This window comes from Camelina sativa, chromosome 4 (assembly GCF_030686135.1).
Source record: "Camelina sativa cultivar CO46 ecotype springtype chromosome 4, ASM3068613v1".
NCBI classification, from domain to species: domain Eukaryota; kingdom Viridiplantae; phylum Streptophyta; class Magnoliopsida; order Brassicales; family Brassicaceae; genus Camelina; species Camelina sativa.
Window position 1 is genome coordinate 13530218 of NC_141883.1, and position 16601 is coordinate 13546818.

General features: G+C 32.3%; 1 protein-coding gene across 10 annotated transcripts; it reads right to left on the reverse strand.

The window, feature by feature from the left end:
- Positions 1-7673: 7673 nt before the first annotated feature.
- On the reverse strand, positions 7674-9841 carry LOC104780143 (uncharacterized). Of its 10 annotated transcripts, none has more exons than XR_766655.3 (7): positions 9450-9837; positions 9156-9329; positions 8646-8814; positions 8398-8538; positions 8244-8293; positions 8095-8156; positions 7674-8009 (listed from the first exon to the last, which is right to left on the reverse strand). XR_766655.3 is itself a non-coding variant. In XM_010504614.3 (7 exons), exons 3-7 carry the CDS (start codon positions 8684-8686, stop codon positions 7920-7922), a joined length of 357 nt encoding a protein of 118 aa, XP_010502916.1. In that variant the 5' UTR covers positions 8687-8814; positions 9156-9329; positions 9450-9837; the 3' UTR covers positions 7674-7919. The 10 variants fall into 10 exon arrangements, 2 of the variants coding, with proteins under 2 accessions (XP_010502916.1, XP_010502917.1); XR_766654.3 differs by having other exon boundaries at positions 8244-8315; XR_015596713.1 differs by having other exon boundaries at positions 9156-9355; positions 9450-9818.
- Positions 9842-16601: the final 6760 nt, after the last annotated feature.

Sequence of the window (16601 nt, forward strand, 5' to 3'; positions counted from 1 at the left end):
TCCGTTGTTTCATCGATGTTTCATCGATTTAGGGTCTTGAAATCTCTGAATTAGGTTTCGATTTAGTATCATGTTATAGGGTTTCGTCTCATCTGTCAGTATAAGGTTTTGATTAATCAATATAGGATTTGTATGAGTGAATTTTGAGTGTCGTGTGTTGTATTTGAAATCAACCTTAATCGATTTGTATGAGTGATTTCAAATCGATTTTGCCCTGTATTTGAAATCAACCTTAATCGATTTTGCTTTAGCCTTACACTGATGAACAAAAATCGATTTTGCTTTGTTTATGAGGCTTGTAGGTGAGGTTAACCAGGACAAATTAAATCGGATATCCATCAACAAACCTGCATTACTCAAAAGTAAAAGGTAAGTCACAAGGTTGGTCTCGGATGATTTGAGTGGTGTTGTGGTTTAGGTAGTAGTGTAAGTGTATATTCACAAATTTTATTTGATTGTAGTGGCTTGTTAAGTGTTGTTTGATTGTGGCTTGTTAAGTGTAGTAATGTAATGAGTTTCTCAGAATTATTTTGTGATGGTCTCGGATGTTTGATTAGGTTTATTTCTTGTAATTGAGTTGTTGTGAATTTAGTGTCACTTAGTTTTGCTTTGTATGTCTCCGCATCTAACCTTTTATCATCTTGTCATGTTCTCGTATTAGTTGTGATTGTAGTTTTGCTATTTAGGTTTCAGTAGTCTTAAAACTTTAAAAACCGATTTGAAACTTTCGAAACTTTTAAAACTTTTGAAACTGAGTTGTCTATGAAAGCTTTGAAACTTCTAAAACTTGTATATATTATATGAATGGTTTAACAATAATAGTTTAGTAGGTAATGAATGTCTTGGTTTACATATAAAAAACACTCAATGACCTTTATTTACTTCTGATTTGACTGAAGTAGGTAATGGTTATTTAGAATTAAAAGTCTCTAACAACACCAAACTTTTGATTTAATGATCTTCTTAACTTCTCTATATTACATCCGACCCAAATAATCAATCTCTCTTATCTTTTACTTCTCTTCTATCATCCATCTTATTTGCTTCTTTCTTCCAATCTCTAGAACTTTCGAATAAGCTTCTTCCTTGTTTAATTCTGATTGCTATGGAATCAAACAATACTCCTAACAGTCAGTCTCAATCCTACTTTAGCCTTCTTAACTTCCCATATGACAGATTTGCTCCCAATGTAAACATTGGTTCCTCTCAAATCCCTGCTTTTATTTCACAAACTAGTTCACAGCCGAGTCAACCTCCTAGTCAATCAGAAGAGACAGCAGAACAGCGTAGGGAGAGACGGATATGGTCCACACAAGATGACTTAGTCCTAATAAGCGGTAGTTAAACACATCGAAGGATGCAATAGTTGGGAATGGCCAAAAGGCAGGGTCCTTTTGGATTCGTATAGGAGACTATTATGAAACCAGTAGTCATGTATGTGGTGGTGCTGAGCCTCGGCGCCCTGACCATTGTAGACAAAGATGGCAAAAAATCAGTAAGGAAGTGAGCAGGTTCTGTGGAGCTTTTGCAGAGGCAGAGGGTGAGAAAGCTAGTGGCATGAACGATTTAGATATTTTACAAAATGCTCACCAAATCTATACTAAGCTGTACAAGAAGAAGTTTGGTTTGGAGTGTGCTACGCTATGAACAGAAATGGGCAAACCTGGAGGCTATGAACCCCACTCTAAAGACAACCAGCTCTAACAAAAGAAAAGCTGATGATGCTGCAGGATCTACAGGTTCTGTTGTTGGTGAGCACGAGAGCAGGCCTCTGGGCATAAAGGCAACGAAAAAATTAAGGAACAAAGGCAAAGAGAAGGCTGCACCATCTGCAGAGTTTAGTCACATGTGGGAGATAAAACAGAAGGATTTGGAGGGCATGAAACAACTCCAAAAGATGTCCATTCTTGACACTCTCATTGCTAAGAATGAAACCCTAGAAAAGATGAAAAAGCGCTAAAGAAGAAGCTAATGGCTGAACTGTTTTGACTATGTTTGTCTTATGTTTTTAAGCGGATGTTTGTTCTCTATGTTTAACTATGTATGCTCTCTATGTTTTTAATGAATCTCGGATGTTTGTTCTCTATGTTTAACTATGTATGCTCTCTATGTTTTTAATGAATCTCGGATGTTTGTTCTCTATGTTTATCTATGCGTTGGGAACTTATATATGTGTTTTGGTTTCAGGTTTAAGAAGTCATGGACTCTTTATACGACTATGGTATAAACAGCCCATTAGACTATAGTTCCGATTCGGAAGAGGAGGCTGAGACCTGTTACTATCCTCCGCAACCATCAGCTGAGATTGGATTCACAAGTCTGTGGAGCCGTGAAGCTCAACCACTACCTGATTATGAGACACAACTGATCCAGCTCAAGGACCATCAAAACCAGTCAGATCAGAGGTTGGTGAATCTGGAGAGGCTCGTAACTGAAGGACAAGAGAAGAAACCATTCTTTCAAATGACCCCTCAATTGGTAGTTGTTGTTTGCTTCGGTATGATGGTTATGGTAGTGGTACTTTTCATGATCAGTAAGTAAATTTGTTTAGGCTTCGGTAGTTGTTGTTCGCTTCGGTATGATTGTAAGCTTTTTGGTATGTACCCATGTATTGTATGATTGTAGGAAGAGACTAGTGAACCCGTGATCGGCTTGTTTGGATTTTTGTTTAGGCTTGATTGTAAGCTCTGTTTAGGCTTCTTTGGTATGTACACGGGATGGTGAACCCGTGATCGGCTTGATTGTAAGCTTTGTTTAGGGTTGTTTGGATTTTAGTTTTAAAGTCAAATTTTAACAGAGTCACAAGAGTTTATCTAACACCAAACATTGATGTTTCACAAGAGTTGATGATCACTCTATATATATGAGAAGAACACAAGGTTTTAATTCAACAAAAACAAACATTTGTTTCTCTCAACAAACACAAACATTTCCTTCTCTTATCAAACACAAACATTTCCTTCTCTCACCAAAAAAAAACATTTCCTTCTCACCCAAAACAAATATTTCCTTCTCTTGTTCATCTTATGGCATCTTCTTCCAACAATTTTCACTACCATTATGATCCAAATAATGATAGTTTTAACCAATTTTTTTAAGAGAAATTTAATAATCAATTTGAAGCTGTTGAAGAGGCAATTCCGGCCGAAAGGAAAACACGTACATATATCGATAGAAAACGGGAAGATGGGCACGAACGTTTGTGGAACGATTATTTTTGTGATAATCCGACTTACAATGCTCACCAATTCCGCCGACAGTTTAGAATGAACAAGTCATTGTTTTTGCGTATTGTGAATCATCTCAGTGAAGAAGTTCCATATTTTAAGCCAAAAAAAGATGCAACCTTCCGGAATGGTCTATCACCGCTACAACAATGTACTGCAGCAATTCGACTATTAGCATATGGGACTGGGTCGGAGTCGGTTGACGAATATATACGTCTTTCTGAATGTACTGCTTGTAAATGTTTGGAACATTTCGTCGTCGGAATAGTTGACTTGTTTGGCATTGAATACCTACGCCGACCCACAACAGAGGATCTTCAAAGGCCACTCTTTTATGGAGAACAGCGGGGTTTTCCCGGGATGGTTGGAAGCATCGATGTATGCATTGGAAGTGGAAAAATTGCCCAACCGCTTGGAAAGGAATGTATTCACGAGGCACCGGTAAACCAACAATTGTTTTGTAGGCAGTAGCTTCACAAGATCTCTGGATATGGCACAATATTTTTTGGAGCTCCAGGTACTTGTAACGATTTAAATGTTCTTGATCAATCACCAGTATTTAATGACATTATTTATGGTCAAGCTCCCGAAGTTACGTACTATGTCAACAGAAATGAGTATAATTTGGCTTACTATCTGACGGATGGTATTTTCCTCGAATGGGCAACATTTGTTAAATCCATCCCACAACCACAACACCTGAAACATCGTTTGTTTGCAGAACATCAAGAAGGTGCACAAAAAGATGTTAAGCGTGCATTTGGAGTCCTGCAATCTATATTCGCCATGATTAAAAATCTATCTCTTTTATGGTCAAAGGGTAAAATTGCATATATTATGAGAGCATGTCTCATACTCCATAATATGATTGTCAAAGATGAACGAGATTCATATACACTCTATGACGAACAAGAATTCCAACAAGAAGATGGAACTGAAACTACTCTGGATCTTACGTTTTCAGTAAATATGCCTTCAAATCTTGAGGGTTTAGGTGATGGCCAAACAATAATTCGTGATATACAAGCACATCACAAATTAAAGGAAGATTTGATTGAGAATATATGGAATAAATTTGGACATTCATCTATGTATTAATTAAATAAAATGTTTGTATGCTTTCATTAATTAAGTAATATGTTTGTTTGGTTTTGTTTTAAATTTTATTTACAATGTTTTTTTTGTTTCATAAAAATTTGGTATTGTATTTTGAATTTTTGTAAAAGTTTTATAAGATTGCAATTTAAATGTTATTTTAAAAGTTTTTATAAATGTAATATGTTTAAAAATATTATATTATTAAATCTTATGATCTTAAACATGTTCTCCCAATAACTAACTTTTTAATAAAAGATCTTAACTAATGATTTTACATTATTTTCAAAATATTTATACTCTAAGAACACCCTAAAGTGTTCCCTATAAAGATACCCTAAGTGTGTATTTTAATGTTTCCAATGGCTTGAAATAATACTTTAAAACAAACAAAAGAACTTGAGGTCTTAATCATTTGTAAAAAAATATAAACTGAGGCTGCCTTCTACAAGTTTAATCATGAATAATGAGACTAAAAAGAACGCAATGAGTAAACCTCAACTAGAAAAAATAACGCCGAACAGCTGAGTACGAGTTTTAAAAATTAAAATATGACATCTCGATTTCAGGAACACTCAGATGCGGAGAAGTTTAACATGAACTAATTTAGTCACCTATGTTATTAAAGTTCATTTATTTTTTTAGTAAAAGATTCTCAGAAAACTCTATAATTAAGTATGTTTATGCTGAAGTAATCTTATGATGGGAAGATAAAACACAAGTAAAGATCATCTGATGATTTGTATGAACAGTAACAAGTTTTTAAAGCCTCCCGAACGTAACAAATCAACTATCGGATATGGATAGGCTCACGGACCTAGTGAAAGGACATGAGGCCCATTAAAAAATGTAGGCATATGGATTCGAAGTAGACTTAGGCTCACTGAAATTTAGCGGTCGGGGCGTTACAACATAACTTAAACTCATTTAAATTATTAATATCTTAATTTTATAATCAACTAATGACTCATATATTTATTATATAGTCTTCCAAAAAAAAATCATATATTTTCAAGTATTATATTTTATAACTAACTAATGACCCAAATCCAATTTTAATAATATATTTGTTAATATAAAATATTCCTTAGATTTTAGTCTATTTCTTTAGCCGCCTAACAGTGTATATTGTTGTGTAAATATACTCTATCAGGCGTGTTTAATAGAGAAAGATTTTGTTAAAGATTTGTTTTTATTGTTTCATTTTTCTATATATTTTTTTCTTTAAGTTGTATTATTCTTTGGAATATTTTCTTTAAATGTATTTATTGCTAGTAATTAATAATAATGCCGGTAAAGTAATTATTTTAACCCCTAAAATTCGGTATGACTAAGGAAGCCACCCATATAACCTATTTTGTTTTGGAATATTTTCTTTAAATGTATTTATTGCTAGTAATTAATAATAATGCAGGTAAAGTAATTAATTTAACCCCTAAAACTCTGTATGACTAACGAAGCCAACCCATATAACCTATTTTGTAACCAACTAATGAGTCAAATAGTAACTATAACTTTATAATTTATAACTATTATATTGTCTACCCAAAAAAAGTTGTGTACTTCCAAAATATTAAATAGGGGATATCCTAACCCTTTTGTATTCTGTTTAGATCATCTCTATTAGTTACTATTTTTAATTTCTTTTGGTAGAATAATTATTTTATTGTGAGTGGCTTAAGATTTTTAATCATTAATATTATGTTATTTTATGATGAGTGTTGTTAGAGTATGTAAATATGTTTTTTAAGTAGTCTAAAACTAGCTCCAATGTATATTCCTATTTTTTACTCTAAATTAGAATAACTATAAAATAAAGCATTTTTAAAAAAGTAACACTATTTTGTTAAATAGAGTTAGTGTAAAAATTAGAATTACTCTATATAGAGTAATCATTTTATTTCCTCTATTTTAGAGGAATATATAAAGTAGGGTTGGAGTAAATATTACTTTGATTTTAAAGTAAATTAAGGTTAAAGATTTCCTAAAGATATGTTTTTTTATTCTAAATATCAATATAAAATAACATTAAAATTAATAATTAAATATATTTTTTAAGAAACCTAAAAAATGTGGAATGGAGATACTCTCAAAGTAAGAAATACAATATCTGTTAGTCATCTCAAAATAATAGAGATACAGTATCTGTTAGCCATCTCAGAGTGAATGAGATATAGTATCTTAATCATCTCAAATTAAGTAGTAGAGATACAGTATCTGTTACTCAACGAGTCATCAATAATTAAAATATGTGAGTTGGAGGATCAGCGCATACGTATGACAAGATTTGCCATCGCCATCAACAATATATTGGGTGGTTGAATTTTGTATTTTATCGACGCGTTAACGTTTGAACGTTTGATAAATTACTTCGTTTTTATAAGGAAACGAAAGTTAGCTATACTACACTTAAAACATGACCACATAATTTAAATTGGGAATTTATAAATGCTTATCTATAACCATAGTTAAGACTCCTGAAATTTTCCACGATGTCCAAAAACATGACAACATAATTTAAATTAAAAAATGCTTATCTATTACCATAGTGAAATTTTCCATTCAGATGAAATCGTGGAAGGAGATTAATCCGTGAGAAATTGTGGTCGAGTGGTACAAGACATTCGAGTTTGAGTTCACAACTTTGAAGTTCGCGAGTTTTTGTTTTGCTAATTAGATGTAGTTTTGAACCGAGACGGATACATTTTCTTTATTTTCCAATTGAGTTATCGACTTCTATTCAGTTATCCAAATAACCATTTTCGATAGAATTTCCGTCAACTGAAACAGATTGAGGTTAGCCTTGTCTCGGAGAATTTTAATGGTTGCCAGAAATGGAGGTTGTGTGTTAAGTTTGAGTTAGGGAGTTGTTAGGTTGGGGAATCATCAATAGGGAGGAGCCGGTTTGTCGAAGGCTCTATCTTTCCGAAAGACATGTTGCGGGTTCGATAGCCTCTCGTTTTGAATCGAAAACTTTGGTTGAGGATTTCGGAACAAGTTAATCTGCAGCAAACACTACAAGAAATATGCGTATTCTTAGCACACGAAAAACACTATTTTATCGTTTTGATAGCGATTTCGTAAATGCTATCTTTGCCGCTGCTATCTTAGAATGGGCACATATAATATCGTTTTTTCTCTATGCTATTAATTTTCTCTCTATAATAGTATTATATTATCACTATATTAATATTGTTAGTAGCGCTTTTTATTTGTCATATTATAATTAATAATAACAAAAAATTTGTACTATGGTTTTATCAACTGTAGCTATATATTGTTGTTATAATATATTTTCCACCCAGCTTGATTATGCTCAATATCTATGATTTTTATATATTAATATACATATTTTGCAAAAAAAAAATCAATATATAATAAAAACTTTATAAAAACCTCAAAATACAGTACATCTCATCTTAACCTTAACTACAATACATTAAAAGTCTTAACCTAATATTAGAAGTGCTACAACCAACAAAAACATGAACCTAGAGACTGTTCTTGTTGTCTTCAATTGCCTTAGCCAAGTTAATAAATCTTACACTGACATATTCCCCGCTGAGTATCTCTCAATGAGCTCCATCACTTATGCTCTCACAATCTCTGCTCTTGTTGCTCTGTCCATCTCTCTTCATGCCAACAAACTCCATTGTTGATTGTGCATCTCCATGGTCTGCTTGCTTGCTGCAATGCAAACACCAAATAAGTATGAAATGATGCAGAGAAGATAAATCAATTAGTACACAAATTAATATATTATCTGACTAACCTGCACACCACTATCTGTTTGAGATGCTCCACTAATCATATTAAGTTCGTAACTCTTGTGTCCTATAAGTAATAAAAAGGGAACGTGAATGTTGTGTGATATTAAGTTCGTAACTCTTGTGTTCGTAACTCTGAGTTTAAAAGTGACACCTTCCAAATTCAACTGTTTTACCCTGTCAAGTGTAGTAAATTAGCCATAGCTGCTAACATAAAATCAATAACCTTGATGGGATTTCCATACACTAGTTAACTCAGACGCATTGTTAGCAAAAATATAAAAACTGGCTAAAAACAAATGAAGTACCTTGAGGCAAAGGATACCAACGAGATAAACAATAGATGAGACCAGCTTATGAAGACATAAAGTCTAATAATTGATAGATGGGATCTGCAACTCTGTTCTTCACAACAAATCTGATATCCTTCCTTCAAAATCAATCGGAGTCTAGAGGAAAGACAAAAGCATATGTTATGATATCATACTCACCGCTAAAGCAAATAAAGATTCAACCTGTTATAGTACCAAAACAAAAAAAATCCAAGTGAATATACCTTGTAAGCACCAGCATAGAACTCATTTTCGAGCATGGCATGTATCTTTATTTTCAAGTTGCAGATTGACACCACCACCACCACCATCATAAGGGTCAACAGAGGAGACAACACATAAACCTTTTCTTGAAAGAGCAAACACAGTGGCTTAACCAAGTCTCGAAGTAGCCTGCAATGGATACAACACGAGACAAATATAAAACAAAAACAGAAAACGTAAGACTAATTGGTATAGTGTAGTCACTAGATTACATAATCTGAAGCAACAAATCAAAGAAGTTCCTTGTGACTGAATCAATTAGACTTAATCAATAAATCTATCCCAGGAAAAGAATTCAGAAGGTAGAAGAGTTGCATTGGTCATAAAAAGCTACTACCGTAGCACCAAGAGCTCCAACCTTGTCAGCAAATCACTAGAATAGAGGCGTGATTACCAACTTAAACTGTTGCAAACATGGAAAATACACAAACAAATTACCAACAACACACTCATGCTTTCAGAAAATGTACCAGAAACTATATGACTTTGAACCCAAACGCTGAGAAATCACAGTTCCAGCCCAGAAATTTCCATCGGAGCAAGGACCGAACTGAACAGGTTGCTCGACGAATCCAATTAGGTTGATCCAATTCGAAATTTCTGGCTTGTACTCAATCTTGCCAAAATCGCATAACTGCAGAAATCTTCAACATAATAAGAAATCTATGAGCTGCAGAAGAGGAGGAACTTATAAAAACCTTAGATCTTAAACTCAAATCAACCAAAATTAGAATAAAACCCTAGATCCCCTTTCATAAACTTACTCGGCGAGACTAAGAGAAAAAGACGCCTCCGCCGTGCCTTTACTCTTCTTCACACTCCTTTCACCAGATCTTCAAACGAGTGTTTGTTGTCGACAAGAAGACTTCATCACAGCTTCAATTCATTCTCTCCCTGTTCATTACGTCGTTGCAATGTATATCTCGTCTCACTCATGGCTGCTTAGCCAAAACCTTGGCTTCTCCCTACTCTTAACCCTAGAGAGGAAGAAGAAGTGCGAAGGAGATGAGGAAGAGAAAAGAAGAAAATTAAACGATTTAGGTTCGTTGGTTTAGAAAAAAAAGGAGCTTTAAGTGTAGCGGGGGAGAGACTGGTTTTTAGTCAATTTTTAGTAAGTGTCGGCGGAAAGAGTCATTTTTGGTTCTCGCATACATATTTTTAGGTGTAGCATTTTAAAAATGCTATTATAGACTCATTTTTTAAATTTTATCAACGATAATACTTGTGAAAACTGCGTGAAAGTAGTGAAAGTACATATTTTCTGCTATCATATTTTCTGCTATCAATGTCCATATTTCTTATAGTGAAAGTAGTCTAACCGTTAAATAGGACATACTCCTTTTGTTAGCCGTTTTGGATCAAACTTTTTATTTTTATTTTAAAAATCGATCGAAAATGACTATTTTCGGAGATGAATGCAGCTACATTTTATATCTTTTGTGGATACAAGAAAAATACCTTTTTCTCTTCTACATTTGCAAGAACGATATGGCTGAACACTAGAGATGCCTTAACTCTCTGACAACCTAACATACCTTGGCACTTGGCCAATATTTTCGCTTTACACAATAACATACAATAATGTTATGCTTCTCAAATCTCAATTTTTTACTAGTTTGCATTTCTTATAAATTTCTTAGAAAATGTTATAAATTTTCAAGAAAATTTTATTTTGATGATTAATGTAATTTCTTTTTTATTTGATAGGTTCAAATTTGATGGAATTTTCGGCATGTAGTTTTTTCTTCAAAAATAATTTGGTCTTGGGCTGTCACACCAAACAACATTTAACATGTTTAAACCTCGTAGATTATCATTTTCAAATTAAACTTGTTTTTTTATAAAACTAAAGAAATAAAATACAATAACATTTAACACAGACGTCTTTCATGGTTGGATAACTTTTTATACATAATTAAAATGTTGATTGGTTCTCCGGCAATTATTTACAAATACAACATTTGCAATCAGTTGCGGTTGGTAACAATTGGAAAAAAATTAAGAAATTATTTTCTATCTCCCAATACCTGAAATCACTATATTCCAAAAAACATTTCATGCAAGTGTTTGCGTTAGCGGATAGTTTAAAAAGGAAAGAAAAAAAATCACATAAGCAACAAATTAAAAATATACTAATTTTTTATATATATCCACATTAATTATCAAACACTACAAATCAATTCTCTAAACTTAAGTTTACCAATGTATGAATAATTATTTGTGTTACATAATAATTTTTTTTGTTTGACTAATTATTTAGTAAAAATCTACAGTTTTTCTTTAGTAATTATGTTCAATTATTTTTCATGAATTTCATTTTGGTGTTTTTATTTCTTTTTTTGGTTATTATAACTATATTTATTTGATAACTTTTGTTTAACCATGATAGCATCTAGTGATCAATTAGTCATAAATTTCTCTCAAACGCATTTGTTTTTAACTGCTAAATTTAACCAAAACTGTAACGCCCCGACCATCACCTCTTACTAGGCTCATGTCCACTTCCAATCTATAGGACCACTTTTTTTAATGGACCTCATGTCCTCTCACTATGCCCGTGAATCTATCCATATCTCACAGTCGGTTTACTACGTCTGGGAGACTTTAAAGACTTGTTTACCATCTCTACAAATCATCACATGATCTTTTCCTGTGTTTTTATCCTCATTCGCATAGTTCCGACAATCACTTCCTGGAAGATAACCCATCCTGAAACTACTCCAGCTCAAACATGTTTAACTTTATAGTTCTCTCAGGACCATTGACCGAAAAGATAAGTGTCATTTGGTGACATAGGTGGCCAAATCAATTTCTTTAAACCTCTCTGATTGTCTTTGAAATCGGGGTGTCACAATGTAACATCCGCGAACCTGAATCCCGGTTTGGGATGTGCATCGATTGATGTAGGTGTTGCATCGGTCGATGCAAGGCCAGTTTTGGATTAGGAAACCCTTAAGTCGCGTATTTAAAGAGAAGTTCGTGGTTTTAGCCGTTTTTAGAGAGAAAAGAAAGAGTGAAGGTGTTCTTGAGGTGTTGGTGAGTTTTTGAGGGATTTGTGGCTGTTCTTGTAGAGATCTGTAGCTGGGATCGTTGTGTGAGCTTGCTAGGGTGTAGATATGTCGTTTTAGAGTCAGAATCTTCCTTGGCAAAGGTGAGTACAGGACCATGGCTTATCTAAACTTAAGATTTCACTGATTTTCGTGTTTATGTGTTATGTGGTTGATTCCTTAGCTTGTTAGATTGATTATGAGTCGTTTAAGGCTTTGTGAGGCTTTTTTTGGCTTTGGATCGTGTTTTGATGGTTTAGGAACGGAGATCCGGCGAGAAGCTTCAGGGAAGATCGATGCTCGGCATGTGCGTATTATATAATGTATACTAAATAAAAGTAGGAGCTATAAGCTTCTTAAGCTGTCCACCTAAGATTTTAAACCACCAATAGGGATTAGACACCTCACTAATAAACTTTTTAAATATTTCCAGAATTTTCTATATTAAGAATTTTTTTAAACAATCTATCAGGATTTGACATCTTATTCATTAACATTTTTTAAATTTCCAGAATTTTTTAGAAAAAGGAAAATTATAAATTTATGGAAATAAAAAAAACTATATACAATATCCCACATCGGCTAGAAAATTTTAGACAATGGTTCAAAACCAGTTTAAATAAGATTAATATGCTTCCAACAAGAATGAGCAGGAAAGCTTGATTTATCAGGCGTCCAAGTTTAAAAGTTTTATTCGATTTGATCGAGTTTTTTATTTGATCAAATTAAAAATTTAAAAAATTTCAAAAAAATATATTATAAATCATCGATATATGCTAAATCGTTCAAATTAAAAGAGGAACTTTAAGCTCAAAACAAAAAGAGAAGAATTCTACTTAGCATAAAAAAAAGGGAAAGCTTACAAATTCTACTTTAGGTTTTATGTATAAATAGTCATAAATAGAGAATAGAACAAGCTCAATATCATTGGAAATAATAGCTCTACCTAAACATATTGTTCCTCGAGATCTTACAATGGCACCTGCAACTTCTCCTACTTCAGCTCAATTACTTCCTTCCTTGGTTTTTGATGAGTTATCAAAAGGTTTTTTCATTATTTTTAAAAGTAAACACTCTCAAAGTTGAAAATTTACTGTAAAGTCAACTTCGATCCAAGAATTCATTATGGCAAACCGAATAGCCTACTACGAGGAAAATCTCAAACCTGGAGTTGTCTACACAATTAAAAATTTCTTCGTCGCTAACAACAAAAAAAGCTACAGAGTGTCCCCACACAAGTTTCTGACCCAGTTTACCCAACAAACAAGTTTGAATGAGGTTGTTGATGTTGGGGAACTGATCGAAAGACGAAAGTTTAGGATTCGTTCTTTTGCAGATTTTGAAGAAGCTATTGACATGAACAAAGACCTATTTGTTAAATATATTTTGCTTATATGTTTGTAATAACATCACCATGTTTTAACTCTAAATTTGATCCATATAGATGCTATTGGAAAACTGGTCCTCATCAATGATCACAGCTTTAGCAACATAACTGATGAGCAACCAAGCGTTATGATTAAGGCAAAATAAAAGTTCACCTAGAACTAAGGGAGTAAGCGACTTCTTCCCTAAACTCTAGCAACTGAAAATCTTTCTATGTTATCCTAACTACCCTATGTCTTTCTATGATTTCAAAGAGTGGACCAGTAGTTCGGCTGACCCTTTGGGACAATGTTGCCTTGAATTTCCGGAAAAGATTGACGAAACATGTCACTAAACCTGTTGTGTTCCTCACTACTAATGTGAACCCAAGAACAATTGAAGGTTTGTAATCTCAATTCTATAACTACCATTGCTTATTCTGATATCTATCTGTCCAAGTTTAATCTTGCTATGTGAAAATATTATAATTTTCAACTCGTATATTGTGTTTTAACACAATTAATAAAAATATGTTTTTTTTTCTCTTCCACCTCTTCCACAAGGATTTTTATTGACAATGATGTTGACCCAACTATTGAATATTTGACATGGTATATACGCTCACTCACATACTTATAATGTGGTCAATTTGTATAGTATACAATATACATATCTTTACTAAGATGCATGTCTTTATTTTCCAAGGTTGGGGGAAAAAGGAAAGAACTCATAGGTAGTCGTCAACAACTTCACCTCAGAAGTTGTAAAGCCTGAACCAGTCACCATTAGCGGTCTCTATCAATTTCTGAAAAACGACACTCCACAAGTATTTTCATTCTTAATTTTACTGATTAATTTACAGGTTCGTTCTTAATTTTGAAGAATTATTTTCTTACAAATATACCATGTAGCAGAGAGCCATTTTTCCTGCATTGCTACGATCGTAGAAATATCACCTCACTATGGCTCGCATTACATTGCTAAATGTGCATATAAACTTGAGCGAGGAGACACAACCTTGGAAATTGGAATGTAAGACGTGCAACAACAAAAAAGTTGTTGGTGTTGTCAGGTTTGCAAATTTTTTTATGATATGGTTTTTATCGATGCACAAAAATTAACAGATAAAAATAATTAACAGCCAACATAAACAATTAAATGGATTACCAACAGGTATAAAGTCGAGCTATCTGTCTGTGACAACGACAATGTTGCAACTTTTGTGTGTTTTCGACTGTGATGCTACTAAATTAACTGGTATGGGACTATGAGAGTTGCAAATATATTGGAAGCCTTTATGCAGGTACCCTTTATTCATCAAATAGTTATCTTTCTACATTCCTTTATACAGTAATTAATCACTATTTTCTTTGTAGGGTGATGATAATGGTGTCATAGACATCATACTTCAATACCACAATGTTTGTTAGATGTTGTAGGCCACACTTATAAATTTCAGGTAACACTTATGCCCGATAATTTCAATACACACATGTACTTATATTTGTAGTTTAGTAGTTTCTTTTTTTTTGGTATAAAGTATAGTAGTTATTTGACTTATTTCTAATGTTTTGTCAAAATATTTTTATAACTGCTTTACTAATAGGCTAATAAGAAAATCTAACATTTTTAAACTTGATATTTCTAATAGCAAGCAAGAAAAAATGACACATCATATTTCTAAAACTTTTTTTATACAATTGTACTATTAATTTTATCCTAAAATAACTTTATAAAAAAAAATTACATGAATAAATGTTAATAAAATTTTATAAAAAACTTATGTAAAATTGAATAAAATAAAACATTATAATAATTTATTTTATTATTAAATATCAATGTATAGCTATTAAACAAAAATACGTTAAAAATATTTTTAAATAAATTATATAAACATATCCGTGCATAACGCGGATTCAAAACCTAGTAATTAAATTATGATGGCCTGAATTAAATTAATATATAATACTGTGCCTGATTGATTCACGTGAAGACGAGATTTCCTTTATATATTAACAGAATATTTTATCAATCGATATATGTACTTATTTACTTAATATATATATAATGTAAGAAGAAGACGAGATTTTCTTGGTCGTCAATACTTATTTAATTAATATATATATAATATAAAAAAGAATTAAACACATGTTGTAGCGTTATAATATTTAAACATTTTATGTTGATGTGGCTCAAAACTCGTCTTACTATATAAATTGTTTTGTGATATTTAAAATTTTTAAATGTTATTAGTATCTCAAACTAAAATTTAGAACTTATTATTGAATAATTTTCCTAAATACCATTCTGACATCCCCGTTTCAATAATATGCCGAGAGGTTTCAAAGTGAACAAATTAATTTGACTACATATGTTACGAAAGTATAATTATCTTTTTGGTCAATTATCGTGAGAGAAAACTCTACAATTAAGCGTGTTTGAGCTGTGAAAGTTTTAGAATGGGTGACCTTTCGGGAATAATTGGCGGAACTGGGTGAGTGAATAAAAACCACATAGAAATATCATAGGAGGATTTGTAAGATTGGTAAACAAACTTTAAAACCTCCCGGACCTATCAAACCGTCAACCGAATATGAGTTGGTCCATAGGCCATGAGTGAATGTAGAGCCCACTAAGCAAGAAGGGTCCATGAGTCGGGCTAAGTGAGTTGACGGTCGGGGAGTTACAACACTAATAAATTTTTTTTCAAGACATATCACTTTTAGTTGTATTTTTAAAAAATACCGCTAAAGTAATATTTTTTCCAAAAATAGCTCAAAATAAAACTAAAGTTTTAATAATCAAAATAAAATCCTAAATTCTAAACACTAAATCCTACCTTCTAAAAACTATACCCTAATCTAAAATTGTCATCCCAAATCTAGAAAAATAATTTGACATCCTTGAATATCAATTTTTTGTGTTTGTGTTATTTTTGGGAAAAAAAAACTTTTGTGATATTTTTGGAAAGAAAACTTAAAGTGTGGTATTTGGAAAAATAAAAATTTAAATGATGGTATTTTGAAGATTATATACAGTATAATTAAATACTTCAACTAAAGAACCAAATTAAACTAAATTATAAAAATTTAAAATTTGGAAGTTAAGGTTACTGCTAAATAATTGAATTCATTTTGGTTTTTGGAAATTAATTGAGTCCATCCAGATATTATAATTCATAATCTGACTATAAATATTTAGACAATTATTTATAGTCATCGTATGCAGTCAAGTCTGTGTATCATACGACAAGACAAACGGATCCATATATTTCTAATAACGGAGTTTAATGTCTGGATATAGTACAGTTATAGGGTATTATATGGAAAGTCTACAAAAAATACAATACTTTATGTGGCAAGTATTGACTGGATATATATCAGTCGAGACTAATTTAAATCGAAGGGTATAAATTTTAACTGATTTTAATTGTTTCTCATATAAGCTGATCTTTTGTTGTAAAAAAAAAAAATTGTGATTTGGATTGCGCCAGATGTAGGGCAC